Source organism: Odontesthes bonariensis, chromosome 17 (genome assembly GCF_027942865.1).
Source record: "Odontesthes bonariensis isolate fOdoBon6 chromosome 17, fOdoBon6.hap1, whole genome shotgun sequence".
Taxonomy (NCBI): domain Eukaryota; kingdom Metazoa; phylum Chordata; class Actinopteri; order Atheriniformes; family Atherinopsidae; genus Odontesthes; species Odontesthes bonariensis.
In genome coordinates this window covers 9,716,469-9,739,663 of record NC_134522.1, presented here as the reverse complement: position 1 = coordinate 9,739,663, position 23,195 = coordinate 9,716,469, and the positions used below count along the sequence as shown (strand labels likewise).

The following is a 23,195-nucleotide window of genomic DNA, read 5'->3' as shown; positions in this document are numbered from 1 at the left end:
AAATCGATCACTCGCCGACCACTTCGCATGTAGCAACTAAATCTGCAGTTTTCAAAGTCAAATCTGAGTCATTGGTTTCTGTCTTTGACTAATAATTTAAATCCCTGATGTGTGGAAGCCTTATTTTTAGTCCATTAACACATTAAGATTCAGGGTGTCCTTTAGAAAAGTACTTTTAAATCTTGGCAGCCAACTAAAAGCTTTGAATTTTCTGGAAAACTTGACAAAATTGCCAGTCAGCTCGGTTATAGGCACAGTTGAGTCCGGCTACGGTCTCAGCTCTTCTGTCCCATATAACTGGATCACTGTCCTTGTCCCAGTATACGTGCAGAAGAGTGGAATTGAATTATTAATAAAGTATGTCCGACACCACAACACAGTGGACTGTGTGAAAGAAGATTCGAGACGTTCTTCCGCCTTTAACGTTCTCTGTGGGAGATCATTGTACATGTAAGCGCAGCTGAATTCGCTGCACAGACGTTGTCCTTCAGTTACTTGATGGCTAAGCTGTTAAAAAAAAGTTTCGATTTTGAGAATAAAGAACAAACTCACCATGACTCCAAAGAAAAACTCATCTGCAGATGGTTTTCTGGTCAAGAAAACCATTTAACTAAATAACCAAATCTAACTAAATGCAGATCTTTCAAAGCCAAAACAAATTAGCAAAAATGTGCAACAAAGCTGAAAGGACTATGCTTCACTAACGAGATGATACTTTTTTCCACCACGTGTATTTGTCATGTTTTCATGGTTTCATGGATCTCAGGACAGAACTTTTGGACTCATGGACAAAAGTGCAGGGAGCAACTTACAATGAGCTGTTTGAGGCCAGTGAAGGACTGCTCCACAGAGTTGGCGGTGAGAACCTGACGCTTCATGGCTGCCTGCTCTCCAAGGAGACGAATCATTAGGTCTTTTACAGCGTCGCCCTGGATCAAAGAACATCCATTAAGAATCATTTAAAAGGCCACAATGGGACCACACCAATAAAAGGCAGGAGAGTTGATAATGGTATTTCTAACAATCAACTTGAGCTTTCACTGCAATTTTCTTAGGTCAACAGATCAGGGTGAAACTAGAACTTTGTAGTAACTCTGAATGAGATACACTGGACCAAAAGCAAAAAAAAAAAAAAGGTCCTTAAAAAGGGAATTAATCAAAAACAATATCCATCTCTACAAGGGAGATCAAAAAACTGCAGAATACAGAAAGTGGTTTTTTTTTAAAGAAACTTTAAAGTGAAACTAATTTGCTTACTTAAAACTGGTTCTTTGAGGAAGATAATGGAAAAATCCTTGATTTTTATTCATTTATTCAAGCAGGCAATCAAACACATTCTGAGAAAATAATAAACACAACTTGAGCCATAAGATTCCTGTGAATAATAAAGTAAACTCATGTTTCATCAGCATTGTTATTACAGATAAATGAAGCTGTTGAAGGAGCACTGAGGATATTTCTCAGAAACAAAATATACCATGACTTGTTGACCCTGGAGTGAAGAAGAAAACAGGTATCTGGATTTAAAGATGTTTCGAAATTACGGAGAAAACTGATAAAAAAAAAATCTTATTGCGAGGAAACAAAAGAAAAAATTTCAAATCCGAGTTATCAAGATGGGGTTTTAACACAATAATAAAATACTTAAAACACAGAAAATCAAAAGATGTGTAAAGCATAATGGTAGCCACCAAGATTAGCAGAACGTTTTCACTGAGCATTATCGCCAGAGCTGAGACCTAAATCACTAATTCACTAATTTAAAAAAATTGCTCATTAGCATTATCTGTAATCAATTCAGTGGTTTAATTAAGCAAAATCTGAAAACTTTCTTATGTTTTAAGCCTCCTACATAGCAGTAGTAACATAATTTTGGTTGCCCAAAGCAACAAGCTCTTATATGATATGCAGTTCATTTGATTATGCATATTATTTTGCCAGAGTGTTCATTTTTAAATAGTTCTCTCTTTGACCAAACAGGAAAATATAAAGTAAAGAACTAAATCACAGGCTAAGCTCCATTAGCCATGATGTGTAAAACTGCTGGAGTGCACTTTCAAATAAAGACACACACTGACGTACTGTAAACAAATATCGCATACTTCTTCAGGGCTTGTCCTACCTGCAAGTTGTCAAACTTTAGTCCAGGCATGGTGAGTTTGCTTGTCTCTACATAGGCTGGGCTGTACTGCTGAGTGGCAACGGAGATCAACACCTTCCTTGTCGCTTCACATGGCAACCAGGCATCATGACGCCTGTCCACCTCACTCAAGCTCAGTGCTGTTGCAAACGGGTCGTCACTGCCTGAAAACACAACCTGGAGCTGAGTGAAGGGCTGTGCCGGGGAGGCTGAGGTTGAGACCGGAGGTTGAGTCGGAGCTGGGACAGTCTGGGCTGGAGGAGGTAGGGGCTTGGTGGTTGATTCAGTGGGAGCAGGGCCAAACACAGAGCTGGGAGTGGGAGCACCAGAGTCCAAAGGCCCTCCTGGGGTGGAGATGGAGGAGGAGGTGGAAGACAACTGGTGCTCAGGTGTATGAGCTATCGGTGCAGGGCCCGCTCCAGGAGGAACCTCAGCATTAGGGTTGGAAACAGAGATGAAGGAAGATGGGACAGTAAACGAATCAAAGAAGTCGGAGGCTGGATTGGTCTGTCCATTGTCACTGAAGAACTTACTGAGGCTTGGGCTAGGCTGACACACGAGCGGGGCAGTCAGCTTGCTGGGAGTCACTGCCTCATCAGGTACCCCACCACTCCCCATGCTAAAGCTTGGGGACTTGATAAGGGTGGGCTGGAAGCCATCGGGCAACAGTGACTTTGGTTGGGTGCCCTGGCTGAAAATGGTGCACATTGGCACAGGCTCATCTTTTGGGGTAGTCCCTTTGGTCGACTGAGATTCTGGTTCCTCAATCCCAATAACCAATTCACTCTGAGTGTCACATTGGGGTGAAACACAGACTGTAACTTGCTCTTGTGTGTCCATCTGCTCCTTTGTGTCCTCTTCTGAACATTCTTTTTCCTCTGAAACCTTAATCTCAGTCGTGTTCTGTCCAATTTCTTCTTCCTCCTCTTTGTTAACTGAGACTGCATCCTCCTCTTCGCCTCCATCCAGAAAGGAGTCAATAGGTGCCACATCATCCTCCTCACTGTTATTAGGCGAGTCAGAAATCATGACGCTCTCCATCATCTGCTCATTGAGCCTGTCCATCAGGCTCTCTGAGGGTGTGGCACTGCTGTTCTCCTGAGGGGTGACAAACTCCCCGCCGCAGAGGTCAATGCTGTCCTGTTGGGGTAAGACGATGCCTTTGGAAGGGGTCTTGCTGGTGGTTGCTTCAGAGAGGTCTGGAGCTGAAGCTTCCTTGGTGACATCTTCTACTGTGATGTCTAAAGTGACAGGCCGCTGGGCATGAGCCTCCCCTGTGTCCATCATACTGTTCTTGGTGGTTTAAACACAGCAAAACAACCATTTTAATGTCAATACTGGATTACATTAGTTGTTACACACCTGACTGTCGCTGCCCGAGTCACTTCCTGTCATTACATTCCAGTTACTACTAATTACACACTATCATCATCAGGACTGAATTACAGCTAAGGTTATCAATCCAGTCTGTAGACTTCTCTTCGGGTTTTTAATTCACGATATAGCGAGAGACTGTTTCTGTTTGGTTCTAGTTATTTCGGTAACGCTGCATTAGCCGTTTAGCTATCGTAAGCTAGCCTAGCTGAGTAGTTAGCTGCAACTGTCATGTCCTGCTCAACGCTGTCCACCATTTAAAATTAACGGAATATACTGCACATGTTCTAACACAGTAAAAGGGTTTATATTAAAAGCCGAAACACAAACAGTTACGACGCCTTTTCTTACCTTACTGCACTGACAGATGGAAGTGTAGTGCGCATGCTCCAAGAACGAAAGCGCCCACTTACGGTACTCCAGATGGGACAAACCTCATCTAAGGAACGTATCTGCTATTCTCGATGACCATATACGTAAAACGAAAAGCCGGCGCAACGTTTCACGACAGTCGTTACGCATCTGTCGGACGCATTTTCTTTTCTCATCTTTTTAAATCGCGGAAGTCCTGCTACTGTTTTGTTTTAGAGCAATACGTAGCAGAAATACTGTGTTTTTTTCAGGATATTTAGTTTGACAATAATAAGGAACAACTGGAAACAAACTTAAGAATGGAAGACGACGCTCCCGTCATTTATGGTCTTGAATTTCAGGTACACATCGCTACTTCTCCGTCACACCAGTCATTACTATCCGTACTGATATTCTGTTCGGTTCTATTCCTTTCTGTACTGTTCTGCTCTGTTCTCCGTTCTTTTCTGCCCTATTCTGTTAATTTTTTATGCAGTTTTGCTTTGTTCTATTCTGTGAAGTCCTGTTCCAGTCTCTGTTTAATGTTTTGTTCTGTTTTTGCCCTTTTCTGTAAAAATCGCTGCTGCTGTTAATGTGTTCTGTTCTGCTCTGCTGTGTTCTCATCTGTTTTATTTTGTGCTCTTTAGTTCTGTTGTCCATTTTTTTTAATTGTCCTGTTCTCTTTTTTTCTTCTCTATTCCAGTCTATGTTATGCTATTAACTTTTCTGTTCTGTTGTTTGTGTTCTGGTGTACTCTGCAGGCACGTGCACTAACTGCCCAGACAGCTGAGACTGATGCTATTCGTTTCCTCGTGGGCACACAGTCACTTAAATTTGACAACCAGGTGAGAAAAGCAATTCAAAGTCTGACACCATGTTGAATGTAGATCATAGTCATTCAGACACGGCAGTAATCTGGAATTCTATAGGTTTAGAAACAGCTTACACCAGAGCAACATGTAAGTTAAAGAAGAAATATTTAGAATTTCTCACTCTTCTATGTATATTGAGTGATTCATATCAACAACATTTGTATCACTGAGACTTTTTACTGATGAGATATACAGGAGTTGATTGCAGCAGTCGTTTGAAGCAGCAAATTATAAAAAAAAAAATAGGAAGAATTCTTTATCTGCCAGCATGCTTTGAATTTGACAGCTGTATTCAGTTAATTTCTATGTGGCATAGAGCATTGAGAAATGTTCGTACAGACACTTGAAAAACACATGCCCAACTCGCAACTCGCATCGCTGAGGGTTGGATGCTCTCTTCAGAACCTCTTCAGGCATGAATGTTAGAGCAGGACAGCACGACCATTCAGTGACCATGACCTGCATTTTTTTCCCAGCCATTCAGGAAGCGAACCACAGGATCTGTTTGCCTGACATTCAAAACAAATTTGCAATTATTCAGAAGAATCAATTTGAAGGCGAGAAATTCACTTACTGCAAAAAGTCAAAGCACCTCGTGTGAGCAATTTCCTCAGTATGACAGTTTCTTACCTGCAATCAGAACTCCCACCTAGATGTGTCTCTGGTAAACCTGCTTTATAGTTTCCGTGTCTGTGTTCCTGTATGCTGAATCCTAATCAGTTTGCACAAAAAGTGCTCTACATACGATCCTTTGGATCAGGCTTCATGCAAGCTTCCCATGCACGTCCATATAATCAATCTTTGATACATTGTAGATGCGTGGATAACAGTATATAGATTGTTTTTCCGATTACACTGCTAATTATTTTAATTTAATTTTCCGCTTTAAAGCACGGTGCTTTTCGTTGAGGTGTCAAATAAATATAATAATGTGTTTTATCATTTTTGTTATTATTATTATTATTGATATTATCATTTGGGGGCTTTGTTAATGTTAGAATTTGGTGGCCAATGACCAATTCAGCAAGCTTAATGGGGCATAAAACATAACCTGTCGAGTTTTTAGAGACGGATTCAACATGAGGTGGTTGCTGTAATGAAAGATCTTAACAGCCAAACAGTCTCTCAAAGTCCATTTTGCACATATAAAAGAAGCTTTTATGTTTCTTCTTAGCTTATAATTGAACCACAGGATGTAGACCTGCAGCAGTTTTGTCATATTCTAAGACTGCCTATGTTCAAAATAAGCAAACCTAAAAAGGGTTTCCATTAAATCTGAGTATATTTTATACCTCACCTCTTCGTCACACTGAGTTGTGATATTAGGGTTTTTTATTTTTTTCAAGCATTCATGTGTGTTTACCTTCTAGCTGCTGTAACACTTGATCGGTTGTATCCTAATCTGGATCAGCAGAGCAAAAAATGAGCACACCATCAGATGATTAATACATTAAATTTCAATCACTAACAGGTAGGAAAACAGAAGAAAGCTGTTAGGAAGAGAACAAATAGCTTCTTTAAACTTCTTCACTTTTCAGGTAAAGACAGAATATCAAACACTTTTTGCTGGCTGAGACATAGCAGCAGTTCAAAGTAGACACAACTTTTTGAAATTGTATTAATTCATCAACAGTCCAAGTAACAAACCAAATCTAACAAATATCCACAATAAATCCACAAAAAATAAAAACAAAAAGAAATAGTACAATATACATACAATAATCAGTGACTAAACAGTTCATTTCATCCTATCATAGCCATCATTTCAACACGTACACTTCTCCATACATATTCAAATCAAACAGATTATTTACTTTGTCCTCATGTTTTTTATAAAAACATCCAGTACCGCTCCACTTGTGCTCACCACATATTCAGTCGTATTGTTTTGTAATCTAAAAACCAGCTCTTCTAATTTACTACCTTTCAATTGCCTTGATTGTCTAGTTTCTGTGAGATGGTCTGGTCAGCTCTGAATTTTTAGACTTTTTCTTACCATGACTGAAAAGCGTTTTAAAAGTCACACAGATCTCCTGAGATAGTTTTTTAGCTAGAATATCACAGGGAATACTCTTGCACCCTGACCAAGGAGAAGAAGCACTTTAGTCTTTAGAGGCTCGCTCCATGCTGTGGTCGCTTCTTCTTTTTTGGTTTGACTTGGAAGTTTTAATCCACATCTCAGGGTTTCCAGCATTAACCATCACATTGTTACTTGTAGCGAAACATGAAATTCAGTCCTTGAAAAGTCTTGTTTACTATAAAATGCTTCTCCTAATAAAAGGATTAAATAAAAGCTATCATATTATTCTTGAGCCAAAAAATTCACCAAAAATTCTGACTTTGATTTCATGTGAAGGGAAATTTAAACAACATCTTTGTGTTGTTTAATTTTCAGAAACCTTTCTGTTGTAACAATAGTGTAAAACAAACTTGCATATTGGGTATTTAAAATGTCGTTAGAGACACAGACCGTGTTTTTCTTTTTATGTTAACGTGGGGCTTCAGATTTTCACGTCATTGTAAAAAAAAAAAGAGAGAAAATCCTTCTATGATGTAAAATATTCTGTTAACACAAATTCTTATCTGCCTTTTTGTGTTCGACTGACTGTCAACAACATGTTCTTTTACAGCGGTTGATAATAGAGGATGCGAATGAAAAGCTAAAAGCAGCGGATGTTATGTAAGAATATAAAACACTTTATCATCCAGAGTGACTAGTTGGTGAAACGGTTTGTCATTTTTCACGATCGACCAACTGACTCGATGTTGAAGTCCTTAGTTAGGCTTGAGACAGATCACGATAAACCTACAGCAGTTACTGTTTATATTGCCAGTAAACTAACTGATTAGTCAATGAGATCATCCACCTCTAAATAGTTCATCTATAAGTGTAGTTGTTCTTGTGTCAGTGGATGATGACCATCATTGATTTCAACCATTTGTTTCAGCATATCTTCATGTGTAAAGCTGCATTTAAGCAGGTGCCATCCTAACTGACTGGCAGATAAATACTGGCATGTGCATCCATTGTGTGTATCAATCTCTGAAAAGCTCTGTGTGTGTCTGATTGTTGGTGAAGGTTTTCTACTGTGAGCCTGTTTGTGTATGTGTGAGTGTGAAGGAGACAGAATAAGAGTGTGCATGCGTACATGCACATCTTGCAGAGGTCATTACAGAGACAGATGACAGAAACAGTTGGCTCTAAACGGGAGGAGAAATAATTAGCTCTCTGAGAAAGAGGGAGAGAGATCTCTGCCTGAAAAAAGGAGCCTATTTTCTGGCCGACTTCAGTGTGAAAACAGTCTGGCACTGAATGCAGACGCAGTTCAGTCCAAGTCTTGTGTAGCGAGGCTGATACGGAGCTGGTTGGGAGTGGTGAGAATGCATCCCAGTCGATCTGTGAGATTTCTTTTTTTCTGCATTTTCAGTAGCTTTATATATTCTCCCCAACTCTTTTCTCTACTCTGCCCAGAAACCCAAGTAAACAAAAGAGAAGGCTTCATAACAGTGAAGGATTACTAGGTTCGGGATAAATGCTGGTGACTATAGCTCTGAAGGGTAAAGTGGTCATCGTTCAGGTGGAAGATTACTGGTTTAATCGCTGCTTCACCCAGTCTGCATGTTGAAGTGTGCTATGGGAAGACACTGATCCCCTCCCAGGAAAAGGCAGAGTAGTCAGGACTCGTGTTCGCAGCCTCTGCAGGGAATTTTATTGACAAACTCCAAGGAAATGCATTCAAGGATTCCAGAAAACAATAGGTTCTTGAACTCTTTTATACCTTTTGAAATAGTGCTGGGCGGTATGACCAAAAATACATATCACGGTATTTTTTCACGGTTTCACGGTATATCACGGTATTTTTTTTCATGCATAATTAGGTGTTCACAGCATTTTCTACAGATTGAGAACAGAATTACTGCAGTAGATTCATTTAGGATGGTCTGTTTTACCGTGATGCTGTTTACAAAGAAGTGCTACTCATGAATCTAATGAAGTGAGGAATCGGAATGCAAACACAATTGCAGTCAAAATACAGAACTTTTACTGTGCAAATTTCAAACATCTTTTATGAAAATCAATACAAAAAAGTAGTGCAACTTGCAATAATTATATTTTTGCATCAATATGAGGTCGTAGGCAGTCCCTCTAGCAAACGCGTCTTGAAGTGACATTTGGCTCGACTTTTCTTTTGCTTTCCCCGTGTTACCTACTGATGTGGCGGGTGCTGACCTTAACTTCATGCATTCTTGATATTCTAAGACATGCTTACGGCTAAGGTGATGGAGCAAATTGCTCGTGTTGCCACCTCCAGCGACAACTGAAGCCCGACAACACTTGCATAAAATGGTTGTTTGGTCGACGTCGGATTTTTTTAAACCAAAAAACTTCCAAAACTACAGACACGGCTCCTTTTTTTGGCACAAGTTCTTCTGTGTCAGCATGTTCTACTAGTTCTGCAGCTTCGATTTCGGAACTTTCCATGTCTATCCCATGCACCTTCACCTTCGCGTAACGCAAGTGTTTATTACCACCTCGCATCCATAAGGCCCATTTATGCCCTACGTTAACTACGGAAACGGACGCTTTCACCCGGTTCCGGGGGGCGTTTCATCCGTCAGTTTGTCCGTAGGTCAAGAGTTTAGCAATCCGGTGAGCTCCGGGCGAAACGGAGCAATACCAGAGGAATTCGTGGGGGCAGTAGAGAGTCAGGAGCGTGTTGGCTCCGGAAGTTATGGAGGAAGAAGAAGAACGAAGAGTAGGAGATTAAAACATTTTAAGATTTAAAAATGCCAGGTAATGGAGGAGAGGATTTGTGAGATGGTCAGGGGGTATATACATTTGTATGACTGCAACTTCCTCAATTGACGCCATGTTTCTCAAACCCGCGGCCGACAATGACTCAATATATACCGCCCTCTAGAGGATTTCTTACGGACGTGCGCAATACGGACGGAGGCATAAACAGAAGCTCCGGGAGCAACGTATGGACCGGACAGACGAATTTCGTCCGGTTCCGTAGGGCATAAATGGGCCTATAGACAGTAAACATGCGTGTTTAGAAGCGCAACACTGAAAAGGGTCCCGTCTCAAACAATGTCGCGCGACGCAGCGTTCCCCCCGTTGTGTAATCAAATACACTGGTATGGCGGTATATTAAAAATTCATATCATAACGAAATTATAAACCGGTATACCACTCAGCACTATTTTGAAACCTTTTGTGTGTATTACCCCCAAAACTCTGCTGTCTGGGCAACTCTGTCAGTGAGAAAGGATTTGTGCAATTATTCCACAATTTATTGGTCATTTTGTCTTTACCTCACATGAGATCACCCTGATCAAGGATTCTAGGATTAATGATTGATATAAACCACTTGCATACTTTCTGAATGCATGAGACATTCGCCCACAGTTTGGAGCATATATGAGCGAAAACCCTTTTCTTTGTAATGTGCGATCATGTTGGCAGCGATTACTTCTCTCTTTTTTTTTTTTTTTTTATAAATATTTTTTTGGGCTTTTTATGCCTTTATTATAGGACAGTGAAGAGAGACAGGAAGCAAGGGGCAGAGGAGAGGGGAATAACATGCAGCAAAGGGCCGTCCGATGCGGGATTCGAACTGGGGCCAGCTGCACGAGGACTATAGCCTCTGTACGTGGGGCGGCTGCTGTACCCACTACGCCACAGGCCGCCCCAGCGATTACTTCTCATGGTCCCGAGCAACCTCTCAACTCCCAGAGGTCCCAAACTGTCGACTTGTGAAAAACATGAATGAACCAGAAAGCATCCTGGAAGATAACCTTACAACAGACTGATGGAATGAGGAAACATAGAAGAATCCTAAACCATAGATGATATCCAACCATTACATGTGCACATATGTATATGAATATATGACTGTTTAAATAGTTTTATTAGAGAAACACACTTGTGCTGACCATAGGGTTTCACATAGAGACTCTGAAACTGACAGCAGCAAATGGCGGCCAAAAAAATGACAAGATTGATGCATTTTTACCATCTGTAAGGCATCCTGCAGCTCACTCAGTCCTGCTGTGTGGGACTTCTGCCTTTCAGTCAAAAAAAAAAAACGAAATATTTCAGAAAGTCATGATTATCAGAAACTGTGATCCAACACAGGCTGCAGGATATGGTGTAATACCATCTGTTCACAAGTTTGTCCCTTGGGAGGTACAGGTAGTAACTGGATGTAACTCCATTTCTGGGTTCTTTAGATCCCTCAGCGCACAAATACTTCTCCTGGCAATGGGAAAGGCTTCAATCAGTTTGTTTTAGCCGCTATATCAAAATTGATTTAACTCAGCCATTACTTAGTAAAGAATCTCTGGTATCTTAGCTGACTCTGTTTGCATTTAGGAGCTTGCATGTTTTCTCTCTACATTGTTGTGCCAGGCACAGTCGCTGTAAGATGCCTTTAAAACTGGTGCAGTTATTGTTGCTCTTATTTTTTCGTTTCTATGTAATTTTACACCAAATTCAATTCTTTTATATTTTTTTTCCAACATGTTTTGTTTTCTGCCACTAATCTCAAAGAGCAATCAGAGCTTTAAAACCTAACTGCGGCCATTATTTATCCTTTAGGTCACGTTCTTCGAGGTGAACGATGGCTTCGGTCTGTGCAGTTTGCTTTATTCTTGAATCTTATTTTCTTTCCCCACTTTGCTGGCTAACATTTGGGAGCTCACTTAGCTGAGTTTGAACTCGCATGAAAAATGTTTTTTCGATTGGCATTTCAGCCCTGATGGCTTCTGCTGTATCCATAAGCCTGCTGGCCTCTCCACCTCCCATTAAGCATAATGCAGGGTGGAAATGTCTCTCTTAACTCGCTGAGCACCTCTCAAATCCCTCTGAGACCAATAGTCGGAATGACAGATCGGAGGCTGCTTCGGCATGGCATTTAAGGCTGCTAACGAGATAAAGCGCCCGAGCTTGGCACCTCTCACCCGCTTGCTACTCCTCCGTCCCGCTTGCTGTCATCTGTGCGGCTAAAGAGCTTTAGCTGTGAAGCCCATGAAGTGGGGGGCCGTGAGCCAGCTTGGCTTTATCCCACCCTCACCCCCTCCTCTTACCAGCCTCCCTTCTCTTCTTCTCTCTGCCTTAATTCCTCCCACCACTGGCACATAATTAAAAGCGCTGGGCTCAGTGCCCAAGTGGCTGAAGGCTATGAGTCACTCCCCAGGCTTGGAAGGATGAGGGATAAATCACCTGGGGGAGGAGGGCTGGAACTTCTCTCCTCTTACACCTGGGTTCATTTGGGGGGACCCTATTACCAAGCCCTCCAATTACCCTGTCCCACCAGCCTGAATTTATTTGTGATGCACCCCCACCACCATAAAATTATAACTTTGCGTAATAATTTTTTCCTCAATGGAGTCCAACCCAAGGTTAATGGCTGCCTCGCTAACTTCGAGGTGGCTGAAGGATGCTGCCGCTCCAATGCTCTTCTCCTCCCCCTTTACTCCACCTCCTCTCATCCTCTGGTTCAGCTTGTAAAAGTTCCACTGGAGAGGGGAGTGGAAGTGCCTGGCAGGAGTTATTGTCCAGTTCAACCCTATTAACAGTCCCCCAAGGTGCTGCAAGTGTCTTTCTTACAGGACAAACCACCATTGTCTGATCAAACCTTGAGACCTCCACTCTTTTACTGCATTGTGGACCCTGAACTGCACTCATTTGAGGCCCTCGCAGAATAGATTTTCCTCTAATGAAAAGATCTCTGTAAGGAGGTGCTTCCGTTAACTGCTCATGAATAAAAGTTAAGTTTGTTTGTTGAACTCGTGCGCTGTAAAATCTTCACCACTGTGCAGCCAAAGCCGCAGGTCAAGGAAACTCTGGGTCAGAGAGAAGTGGAGGCTTTTCTGGGCTCTGCTAGACAAGGTGTGACTGCTGAGCAGTTTTTAGTGTTTGATTCTTTCAACGCTGATTTTCTCATATAGGGAAAATACGCTCATTGCATGTGAAGCTCTTTTCCACGGGCAGTCGCCAGAAGCCTCTGGAAGTGAATTCAAGAGAAGGTTGATTTTGAAAAGTCAGGTAGCAACGATTTTACAGGTTCGGGGGCCTTACTGTGAACAATAAGACTGATAAGGCAATACAGCATACATATCTGGACATTCAATAACTACAAATAAAACAATAAGATAAATACAAACATTAACATGCACTAAAAGATGGAAACAAACATAAATGAACACAACTGTAAGGAATGAGAGTGATAGAAAAGAAGAACCAAATAAGAAACAACACAGTAAAAATATGAGTGGGGATTAAGCCGAGAAAATCTGGATCCTCTGCTGCCGGCAGAGTGGAGCCTTGTTGCGGTCAAGAAGATAAATCAGTTTGATGGAAAAGAGAGTTTTGTTTAGTGTTTCAGGAATCTATTGCATGATAATTATCCAACAAGAAATTAGGCCTTTCTGGATCAGATGCCCTCAGTGAGTTCGACTTCTAACTAATGTCACATTGGTTAGAAGTATTACATTGATGGTGTGCTATTTGTACTCTTGCCAACCTCCCAATAAACATCTTAAAGTCTTCATCTGAAAGTATGGCTGTGATACTCTTTGGAAGTGTGGGCTCTCAGGCGCCCCAACCAAGAAGACCAAGCTCACACTCCTCTGTCAACTGGTCTGGTATCATGTGTAGATAACAGTGGTCTGCAGTGTTTTTTGATGTCTCAGGGTGAGTTCAAACTTTGGTTTCCAGGTCAGGTTCACTTTGATATCCTGGTTTGCCTCGCCATTCACACTGGTATTTTTTTTTTATATGAACACCACAGATACCTCATAAAAAAAAAAAATGTGGATTAAAGTCCAACCCTGGTTGGATGGCTCTCACGTACAATATGCTGACTGATCTTAAAAACTTCCTAAGCAATGTGCAAGATTTGAGGAGGCTCAATTTTTTTACAAGCAGAGATTTAACTAAGAACTTTTGAAATGTATAGAGGAGGAAAGTCAAGCATCAGGAGTTTCAGTGCTGCACATACAAATGAAGATGTGCTGCAAGGAAACTGTGCTTCTGATGCCTGTACTGAACTATAATGAGTCTGGAAGAAGGAGGTAAGATTGAACCAGTTCTGTACGTTTCTTTCTTTGGTCCGCGCTTTGTTCTTATTTAAATCCAACTGCACTAGAGTTCATGTTTGAAGTGGATGAAAATACATCCTTTAAAGGATTCTTGGTTTGCTTGTTTGTTGTGCACAATGGTTTGGATGACAGCGTTCACATTTCTTCAAATAATCCCCATCAACTGAACAAACGCTCCAGAGTTTGTTTTAATCAAACTAAACGCATCGAGTGTGAGCACACGCTTAACCCAGCGTGAGGTTTGTGAGCAAAACAGGCAACATTTGGGTGATGGTGACAACACCATGGGGAGGTGCAGGGGAAGAAGGACACGTTGTCCGTGCTTTATATGTCCAGTGCTTTCACATCTGGTTTGATCCACAAAATTTCAACAACAAAATATCATCGACAGCCATAAACAACCAGCGCACATGTAACATTGTGTTCCTAAATGCAAACTTACTCTCTAGGCAGACTTAAACTAGACATATGAGATTAGGGTGCCATTAAAGCTGAATTATGACTTGTTCCGAAGGTTTGCTTACAAGAAATGTCTTAAAAAAGTATACAATTAAACGTTTCAAAATGTTTCAAAAAAGCTTTCTTGGATAATGGACCTCATTCTCCGCCCCTTTAAAGCGTCCATTTGCCTGGAGAAAAAGAAAACGAACAACAACTAATGAGCTTTTATCAAATTCCTTTCAGTTACACCTTTTCTCCTCACGTCTCCAACATATGCATTACTCGCATGAATCCAGCATGACTTCTAAAAGTGTCTTAATAGCTGCCTTTAGGGCCAATCAAGCTGAAAATCTTTAGTCTTGTGAAGTAGACGGGAGAGAAAAAAAAGGAACAAATTGACTCCTGCTTTGAAATTACTGTCATATTAAAAGAGGGGACTCTCTTCTTCTCAGGGGAATCAGAGGAGCGAATGGAGCTTTGAACTGCAGTCGGGGGAGTGGAAGAAGGTGCATTTTGTCTTTCTCAGCTTCATCCTCAACACGTCTTTCCTCTCTGTGCTTTTTTTTTCAGATTCACATCATTGACTTTGATGATGAGAATAACATCATTAATAAGAATGTCCTTCTGCACCAAGCTGGAGAGATATGGCACATTGGCGCCAGTCCTGCAGATAAGGCTGTGCTTACCACCTGCTACAACAGAAGTGAGTCCTACAGTTTCCCTCTGTTTGGTCCATTCATTGCCTGATCTCTCTTTTTTTTTTTTCTTTTTAGCACACACTTAATCCTCCTTTTCTTTTTTGCTTGTTTTATATCTAATGACCCTGTGCAATGAACTTAAATGGCTGGTCAGTAAGATACCATGCAGTCTTTAAAGGTTTAATAGTGCCAGCTGTGTTAGAAGCTATGTTAAGGCACTGATAGAGTCAATACTAATGTGTGCACATGATGAGCCATAAGAGGGATAATGGCCTTGGCTACAAAGTCATTGTGCAACAGGAAACTCTTAATGGTCACATGCACATGATCTGCATTTTCATGTTAGGTTTTGTCACACCCCAAAGCCAGAATAGCTGTTTAAACCAAAAGTGAAATATTTTCATTTGAGCTTTAAAGACACCTTTTCCAAAAAAAAGTTGAGATGCTGCTTTATTCACAGTAAAATGTAAATGTACTTCATTGATACAGCACTTTACAGACGATCCTTTTGGTGTACCAAAGTGCTTTACAGCAGGTAATAAATAAAGAGAAGAATAAGTAAAAACAATAAAAGAACAGTGAAAGTAATGAAATACAACAATCGAATAAGATAAAAGTGTCATCATACTACTGGGTATAGTAGATCATAGAAATCACATCAAATGTTAAAAGTGAGACATTTCCATGTAGCTCCCCCTCTCCTTTTAACAACAGTCGGGAAACATCTGGGAACTGAGGGGACCAGCTGCTGGACCTTTGGGAGAGGAATGTTAACTCTTTCCTGTCTGATGTAGGATTCTAGCTGCTCAACAGTTCTGGGTGTTCTTTGTCATATTTTGTGTTTCATGATGCTCCAAATTTTTTCAGTTGGTGAAAGGACCCGACTGCAGGCGGGTCGGTCCAGCACCTGGACTCTTCTACTCATCTAAGATTTTGCTTGGTCCATCTTAAATGAACCTAATGTTTCTGGATCTCTCTTTGCATGGAAACATCTATTTTAATTGTGGCTGCAGGGGTGAAGTGTTCACTGACGATTTTCAGAAGTGTTCCTGAGCCCATCAGCCCATTTCCTATACCCGCTTCATCCTGTTAAAGTTGCATGGTGGCGGGGGCCCTGAAGCCACAAGATGTCACCAGTCCATGATAGAGAGGCTATCATACACGCTCACATTGATGCGTACGGCCAATTTATAATCATCAGTTCACCTTGCCTTGTCTTTGGACTGTGGAAGGAAACTGGTGAATTCAGAGAAAAGCCAAGCTGGCTCAGGGACAACATCCATATAGACGGGCCCCAACCACAAACCTTCTTGCATGCTGTGAGGTCAAAGTGCTAACCGCTGAGCTGTCCTGTACCTGAACACATGCAGTGTTCCAGACTCATATCAGTGTTGGTTTTCAGGCTCATCCCTAATGCATGGAGGTTTCCCCAGATGCTGCCGCACAGTTGTTAGCACTGTCGCCTCATAGCAAGAAAGTTTCTGGTTTGAATCCCTGTTGGGGCCTTTCTGTGTAGAGTTTGCATGTTCTCTGCGTGCATGCGTGGGTTCTCTCCCAGTATGCCGGTTTCCTCCCACCATTAATAAGCTAACTGGTGATTCTGAATTGACTCCAGGAGTGAGTTTGCATGATTTTCTGTCTCGTTATCTCTGTATTGACGCTGTAATGGACTGTAATGATCCGTCCATTGTGAATCCCGATTAATTTTTATTATTCTTAAACCTTTATTTAACCGGATAAGTCAACTGAACACAAATTCTCATTTACAATGATGACCTGGCATAAGGCAGCACAAATAAAAGCCCATTTAAAGCAAGTGGTTTCAAAAATGAAAGTAAAGTTTCTCTGTTTCAACATTAAATATGTTGTACTATTTCCATGTCTTTGACAAAAATACTACATTTAGTTGAAGGAGCAGAAGAGTGATATTGGCTTCATCAACACAAAAAAATGTGGAAATACATGCAAAGTATCCCCATCTCTGAACAAAAAAAAAATTCAGACTTGTATTTTAGAGGTAAAATGACTGTCGGGTGCAGTCCTCGTGTGTCTGAGACTGCATTACACAGGAGAAGACAGCCAGGTCAGGAGGGACACAGGGTGAAAAAAGATGGGACGGGAAATGGTTACCTCTGGGACAGGCTACCGTCTCCATGCCGACTCTCTGTCTCCGTCCGTCCTTCGTTCTCTGTCAGCTGAGTTCTGCTTGCGTGAGCTCGCAGGATGACAGCTACTCTGGACAGCCGACCACGCACCGCTGCGCTCACTCACACACAAGATATGTGTAATTATGAACACACGTGCTTGTGAGCATTGATGTATTGTTCCTTAATGACTTTCAGTGGCACTGCGACGTGTAAGTGAGGAAAGGTTTTTGTTCAATCTGATTGCTTAGCCACTTACTCTAAATGCAGCATTGTGTAGAAGCACTCAAGAACCTGTTGACTCGCTGCACGTTTGTTTTTAACTTCACAAAAACGCCTAATGCCAGAGTTTTGCAGCCCAATGGCTTCGTACACGCTTGTCAATACTTACACCACGAGGAAACTTTAGTCAAACTTTAGTCCAGTTACTGTATCAGCTCCACACTTACTTCACTGCTTCCAATTAGCATCTCCAGCTCTGGGGTGGATTTGTCAAAATAACTCATTTATGATGTGGATTAGGAGGAAAATGTTTCCACATCACCACATTAGCACCAGTCAATCTTTCCGTCACACATTTCCATGTTACACTCTTTTCCTGGAAGCTTCCTCTCAACATAAATCATGGTTATCCTAATTTTAACTCTAAATTTGCATGTGTGTGTGTGTGTGTGTGTTATCCCTCTTTAGCCAGTGACAGCAGGGTGGTGTCCTGTGCAGCAGTATGGCGGATGCCCTCCGACTGGGAGACTGGAAGCCATGAGTCACCTGATGACTCCGCCCACAACCCCCAAACCCTGGAGCTGCTCTGTCACCTAGACGACAGTGCCCACGGAAACGTCGCCTGGTAGGTGTTGCTGGGGAACTAGTGTAGTCACAGTGCAAGTGTTTCAGATGCAGTTTCTCTTTTGATCAACATTTCATTTGGCTTCTGTGCTTATTTGTAAGGTGGGGTGTTGATGATATCTTAGCAGACTGCTGGTTGCCTAAGGACATACCAGTGATCATAGCATTACTATTACCATCAAATCAGTTCAATTTATCTTTATAGAATGCTGTCAAAGCTTTACCAAGACAGGGAGGACCTTTTCTTTAACAGAACTTGACATTTAACCAGTCAAATATGAAGTTTGTGATTTTAATAACTATGAATGCCTGTTGCATTATTAAGATATAGTACATATATTTTTCTGGTCTATATTAATATTTAAAGATTATTTACAATAGTCAAACTTTGCATTTGCACAGTTACAGTGCATAACCATATATGATCATTTCCACATGTATAAAACCAAAAAAAGGTATAAGCTCCCTAAGCAAATGTTTTGGCACCCTGTACAGTCCGTACTTGACAGAGATCACTGCTTGTTAACACTTGCATTGCAGCTAAAAGTCCTTCAGTTCTAATTTTTACTCGAGTTCTTTTGTTTCTAGTTCTTTGACATTCTTGGATGGTATTGCTGCTCCTTTGAGTTCTTTCCACATATTTATAATGATGTTCAGGTCAGGGGACTTTGTGGGGCCGTCAAAAAACATCAGCTTGAACCTCCTGGGGTAGTAAAATTATCTTGTGCCAGAAGCCATCCCGTTCTCATCTAATGATGTTTTCGGGCTCCCAGAATTTGCTGGCATTCTCTACGCTAACTGTAAGCCCAAAAGATGATCAATACACCCATGTGATTAAGAGTTATGGAGGTGTTCTTTTCAAGAAATTGTACATCTTTTCTTCTCCAAACATGCCTTGGCTCACTGTGCCCAAAAAGCTCAATTTTAATGGCATCAGTCCTCAGGATTTATTTATGTTTTTTTAGCCTGCATCTGAGTTGTTTAGATGTTTGTTTGCAAATTTGTGATGCTGAATTTTGTTGTGAGGGTGCAGGAAAGATTTTCTTTTGATGAATCTTCCATGCCTTTTGCTAACCTATGAGCAGTCTTGTCGAAGGGTTTTCTTGACTATTCAGCTCAACCAAGGGCCAGATGCATAAAGGATGCATATGCACAAAAACCATGAATCCACCTTTTCCCGCATACAAACCGGTATTAGAATGTGTGGTGAACATGTTTGGTCCTTATGCATTTTTATGCATGTTCTTATAGCGATTTAACACTGATTAAGATTAAGAAAGATAAAGGCAACTGAATTAAACAGGAAACAAAACTCATCGGTGAGACTGGATCACATTCTGTAAAACTGCCACTTCTATACTGTTGCTTTCATCATCATGTCTACTTAGTTGTGGTGCACACAAAGTTTTAATGATGAATTATGGAAGAGTCCACATCTATTCGGGGCAAGAACTGAGTGGAAATCATGTTTTGCTGATAGTTTTGTGATGATCGAGATTTATAAGAGATTGAAACATGCCCAAAATCTGGTGAAAATAATTTGCGAACCACATCTTATATCCGTATCTTTCTTTTTAGGGGCATCGGTTCTTTTCCTTTCAAACTTTTGGTAACCTGCATAGAGGAGTTGTGCAGAGGCTACAAATATTTGGGGCAAGGTTTGAGTGTTAGAAGAGCCCTTGTGAAATTGTGTCGATTGGAAACCTTTTTTGGTGGAATGGGTAAACAAATATACAAAAATGACCCCAACACTTTTTTTATTGAATTTTTGCGACCATAACGCCAAAGGATCAGGTAGGTATTTCCTTTTGTTTGGTGTTAATCTTTGGTGAAACCTGCTACTTTCAGTGTACAGTAGGAGATTTTAAAGATTGTAATGCCGAGATTGCAGTATGGGAGGAAAATGCCAGTCAAAATGAGCCCAGACGGCAGACTTATCCCAGCAGATCACATCTGGTCAGGCAGACTAAAGCAGTTTTCACACTTGAACTGCAGCCTTTAAATGTACAAGACCTGCTCTGGAGCTGCTGCATGTGAGAATGCTAATGTTGGCAACATTTTCTTCTCCGGCTGAGTGTTGAAATATATTTTCATGTAGAACAATGTCTGTAAGTCTCACCTGTCTGGTTGTCTCGAAAACAGAAGGAATTACCACACACATCAAAACTGTTTCGGTGTACAATTGTGAGTGTAAGCAGAGGTTTGAGACGGGTTTGAAAAAGGTGTGAACCCTCCCTTTCAGCTTGCTACAGGTTGAAGTTGGTTTATGTTTGATGTTCCCATTCACAAATTACATACCCAACTGTGTTGTTTAGAGAAGCTCTATTTATTCTGTAGTGCTTTTTCAAGCCCCCAGTGAAGATTTTGCATGATATGTCCTATTTCTAGGTGCCATATAGGAGTGCGTATTGAAATAACTGTGCAGACAGATGGACATGTTGTAGGCCCTCAGAAACTCAACCAGCCCATGCTCTCCACATGTTTATATTCTGGAATAAGTCTCCTCTACGGCTCCCCTCCATATGTGTTATTATTTTTTCTGGATTGGGCTATTGACTGGCCTAAATCTCAGATTTTAATCACGCCTCGATCCCTTTGTTTTACAGTCAGAGCTCCTCGCCATAACTCACTGCCTATGAGAATGAAAATCAATGGTCATTCCCCCTTTTATTCTGCTGTTCATCGTCTGCTCGCTGATTGCTATCATTTTTAGACACGCTTGTCAGTTAGTGTGATGCATACTGTAGCAGGAGCTGCGAGGGAGAGATAAAAATTAGGAGAGAGTGATGGAAAATGGAGAGGAGGATGGACAGAAACCCACAAAGAACAAGGACGGAGAACAGAATATGGGCAACTTGGTGTGTTTTACAGACCTTATTTTTCAACGTTTCCAGTGATTTACTGCAATGTGCTAGCATAAATGAAGTATATTAGATAAACAGTGTCCGTGCATTTCAAGTTTGAAAATCGACATTTGGTCTGAGCTCCTTTATTCTCCAACACAGCCTCTTAGACAGCTTTCTGTCCTTTCTTTAAGGAGTCTTCAGGAATAGTTCGCAGGCTTCTTGAAGGACATCCCAAAGCTCTTCTTTGGATGTCGGCTGCCTTTTGTTCCGTTCTCTGCCAAGATGATCCCACACTGATTTTCAGTCCACTTCTTGTGTCCTTTGGCACAGCTCAGCCTTTTCTCCCTGTTTCCCTTCCTTAAGAACGGCTTCTTGACAGCCAACCTTCCATGGAGCCCATTTCTGATGAGGCTTAGGCCAACAGCAGATGGATCAGCTGAAGGTCCAGATGCATCTCTCAGCTCCTGTGTCAGGTCTTTGCTGGATTTTTTCCTCTTTCTTAAGGACATCACTTTCAGATACTGTTCATCCGGTGTAGATAGATTTTTAGACCTGCCACTTCTGCTTTTGTCCAGTTTCCTCAAATTTTACACACAGCACAGACAGTACACACTGTACACCATGCTGAGATATGCCAGGTTTTCGGCTAATATCTCTTTGGGAACCACCTTGTTGCAGAAAAATACTATTTCATATTTGTCAAACTGTGTTATCTTTGTCATAGATGCAACTAAAGAAATGGGAACAAATGATGTGTCAAAGTAAGATTTAAAACTGTTTTTTCACAAAGTGGTCTGTTATGTGTAGACACACACAGCACCGATTCATCCCTTAAGTTGGGTGTCTTTTTATGCTTAAGTGATTCATAGGTCAGTGTTAACTGGTTCACCAAACAAAAAACCCATTTTCTGATGATCGTCGGGTACAAAGACTGGACTGAAAACGGACTTTTTCATGATACTATTCTTTATATATCATTTGTCCTTTCATGTTTTCTCCTGCATTTAAGAACTGTATTTGGGTTTTGACCTGTTTTTTTTTTGTTTGGACAAAAATGTTTTGAAGGTTTCGGTGAAGGTAAAAGGTAATGGAGTGTATTATGTCAACAATTGTCCTCACAAAGATAGCCATAAAGATAATAGTGTGTGTGTGTGTGTGTGTGTGTGTGTGTGTGTGTGTGTGTGTGTGTGTGTGAGAGTGTGTCAGAGGACAGGTCAAGCAAGGCTGCTGGGTAAAGATTGATGGCTCCAGGCGGCACCATCTTAGCACCCTCAGAGCTGTAACCCTCACAAGGGCACCACACTGTGCACATACTGTACATGTGTGTGTTTGTGTGTGGTGGGAGGCTGAATTTGATGCTGTGAAGCCTGTAGCCTATGGTCTGCACTGCTGGCTTCCCTAGATGGCTGGCTTTGGTCTGCTGCCTACCTCCTCCATCTCTCCCCCACACACACACTTACCCTCACTCGCTCTGATAAAACTTGCAGCTCACACCAATATGTGCATGTTTGTGTAAGAAGACAAAGAGTTAGTGTTCTTTTGAGGTTGTTTTTTCTGTTTTGTGTGAATATTTGTTCTCCTGCTCGTGTGTGTTTGCGTCCACTGTAGCGTGTCTGCCCGCGTGCAGCTTGCGCTGTTCACGTGTGTGTTTTCCGATCATTGGTGTCCCTCCACTTCCACTAACAATAGCGCTTTCTCCTTCCTCCAAATCCCCTCATTGTTTGGCTGGGCAAATAATTTGAGCCTCTGCCCTTTTGTGAAGCGTGCACTAAATGAAAATATTTGCAAAATACACCCAAAAAAAGGTGACTAAACAAAGCTCAAGAAAAAAAATCTGTTTTTTGTTTTTTTTTTGGAGGGGGGTTGTTGCTTTTTCTGTACTCTGTGGCAGCTTCCCCCCCCCCCCCCCCCCCATCTTATTCCTCCCCTTGCACTTGGTTTCGATTGGGAGACTTGCCAGTTGAGTGAATCGATTCCCGCGGAGCCATTTGAGCCAATCGCAACTCTAGGAGGGAATGGTAAAGCGCAAAAGGCAACAAGGTTGATTTTCTAAAGTGGGGTGTGACAGGAGGGGGCAGAATGTGTTTATGGGGGTGATTGTGTGGGTTTGTGAATACACGCACGGGTGCAGTCATGTGTATTATTGTGTGATCGTTTTAAGTGAGGGGCTCTGAGCCTGTCTGCACATATGTCGAGCCTCTTTCATCGTGTAGCGGCAAAGCCTCCCTGCTTTTTGTCCCTGTTTGTGGCAAACGTGTGTATGACATAGCCAAGATTGATTTATTGTGATCACTAAGCGTTAATTTCAGTGTGAATGCCCCAATACACCCCCCCACCATGCAGCCTGTGAGCCCAATGCGTGTACATTAAACACC

The 23,195-nt window shown here is 41.5% G+C and overlaps 2 protein-coding genes across 3 annotated transcripts in view; one reads left to right on the top strand and one right to left on the bottom strand.

Moving 5' to 3' along the window:
• Positions 1-3,923, bottom strand: part of trappc12 (trafficking protein particle complex subunit 12) — a 38,568-nt gene extending 34,645 nt beyond the window's left edge. The window contains exons 1-3 of one of the 2 annotated variants that reach the window (XM_075487995.1): positions 3,866-3,923; positions 2,123-3,433; positions 813-929 (exon numbers count right to left, since the gene is read on the bottom strand). In XM_075487995.1, the coding sequence (XP_075344110.1) occupies positions 813-929; positions 2,123-3,427 (1,422 nt within the window). In that variant the 5' untranslated portion in view covers positions 3,428-3,433; positions 3,866-3,923. The remainder of the gene's footprint in view (positions 1-812; positions 930-2,122; positions 3,434-3,865) is intronic. The other variant, XM_075487994.1, reaches the window with a different exon arrangement.
• A 139-nt stretch (positions 3,924-4,062) lies between these two features.
• eipr1 (EARP complex and GARP complex interacting protein 1) overlaps positions 4,063-23,195 on the top strand; it is a 72,627-nt gene continuing 53,494 nt past the window's right edge. The window contains exons 1-4 of the mRNA XM_075447735.1: positions 4,063-4,227; positions 4,627-4,710; positions 14,857-14,989; positions 17,819-17,975. Coding sequence (XP_075303850.1) covers positions 4,186-4,227; positions 4,627-4,710; positions 14,857-14,989; positions 17,819-17,975 — 416 coding nt within the window. The 5' untranslated portion in view covers positions 4,063-4,185. The remainder of the gene's footprint in view (positions 4,228-4,626; positions 4,711-14,856; positions 14,990-17,818; positions 17,976-23,195) is intronic.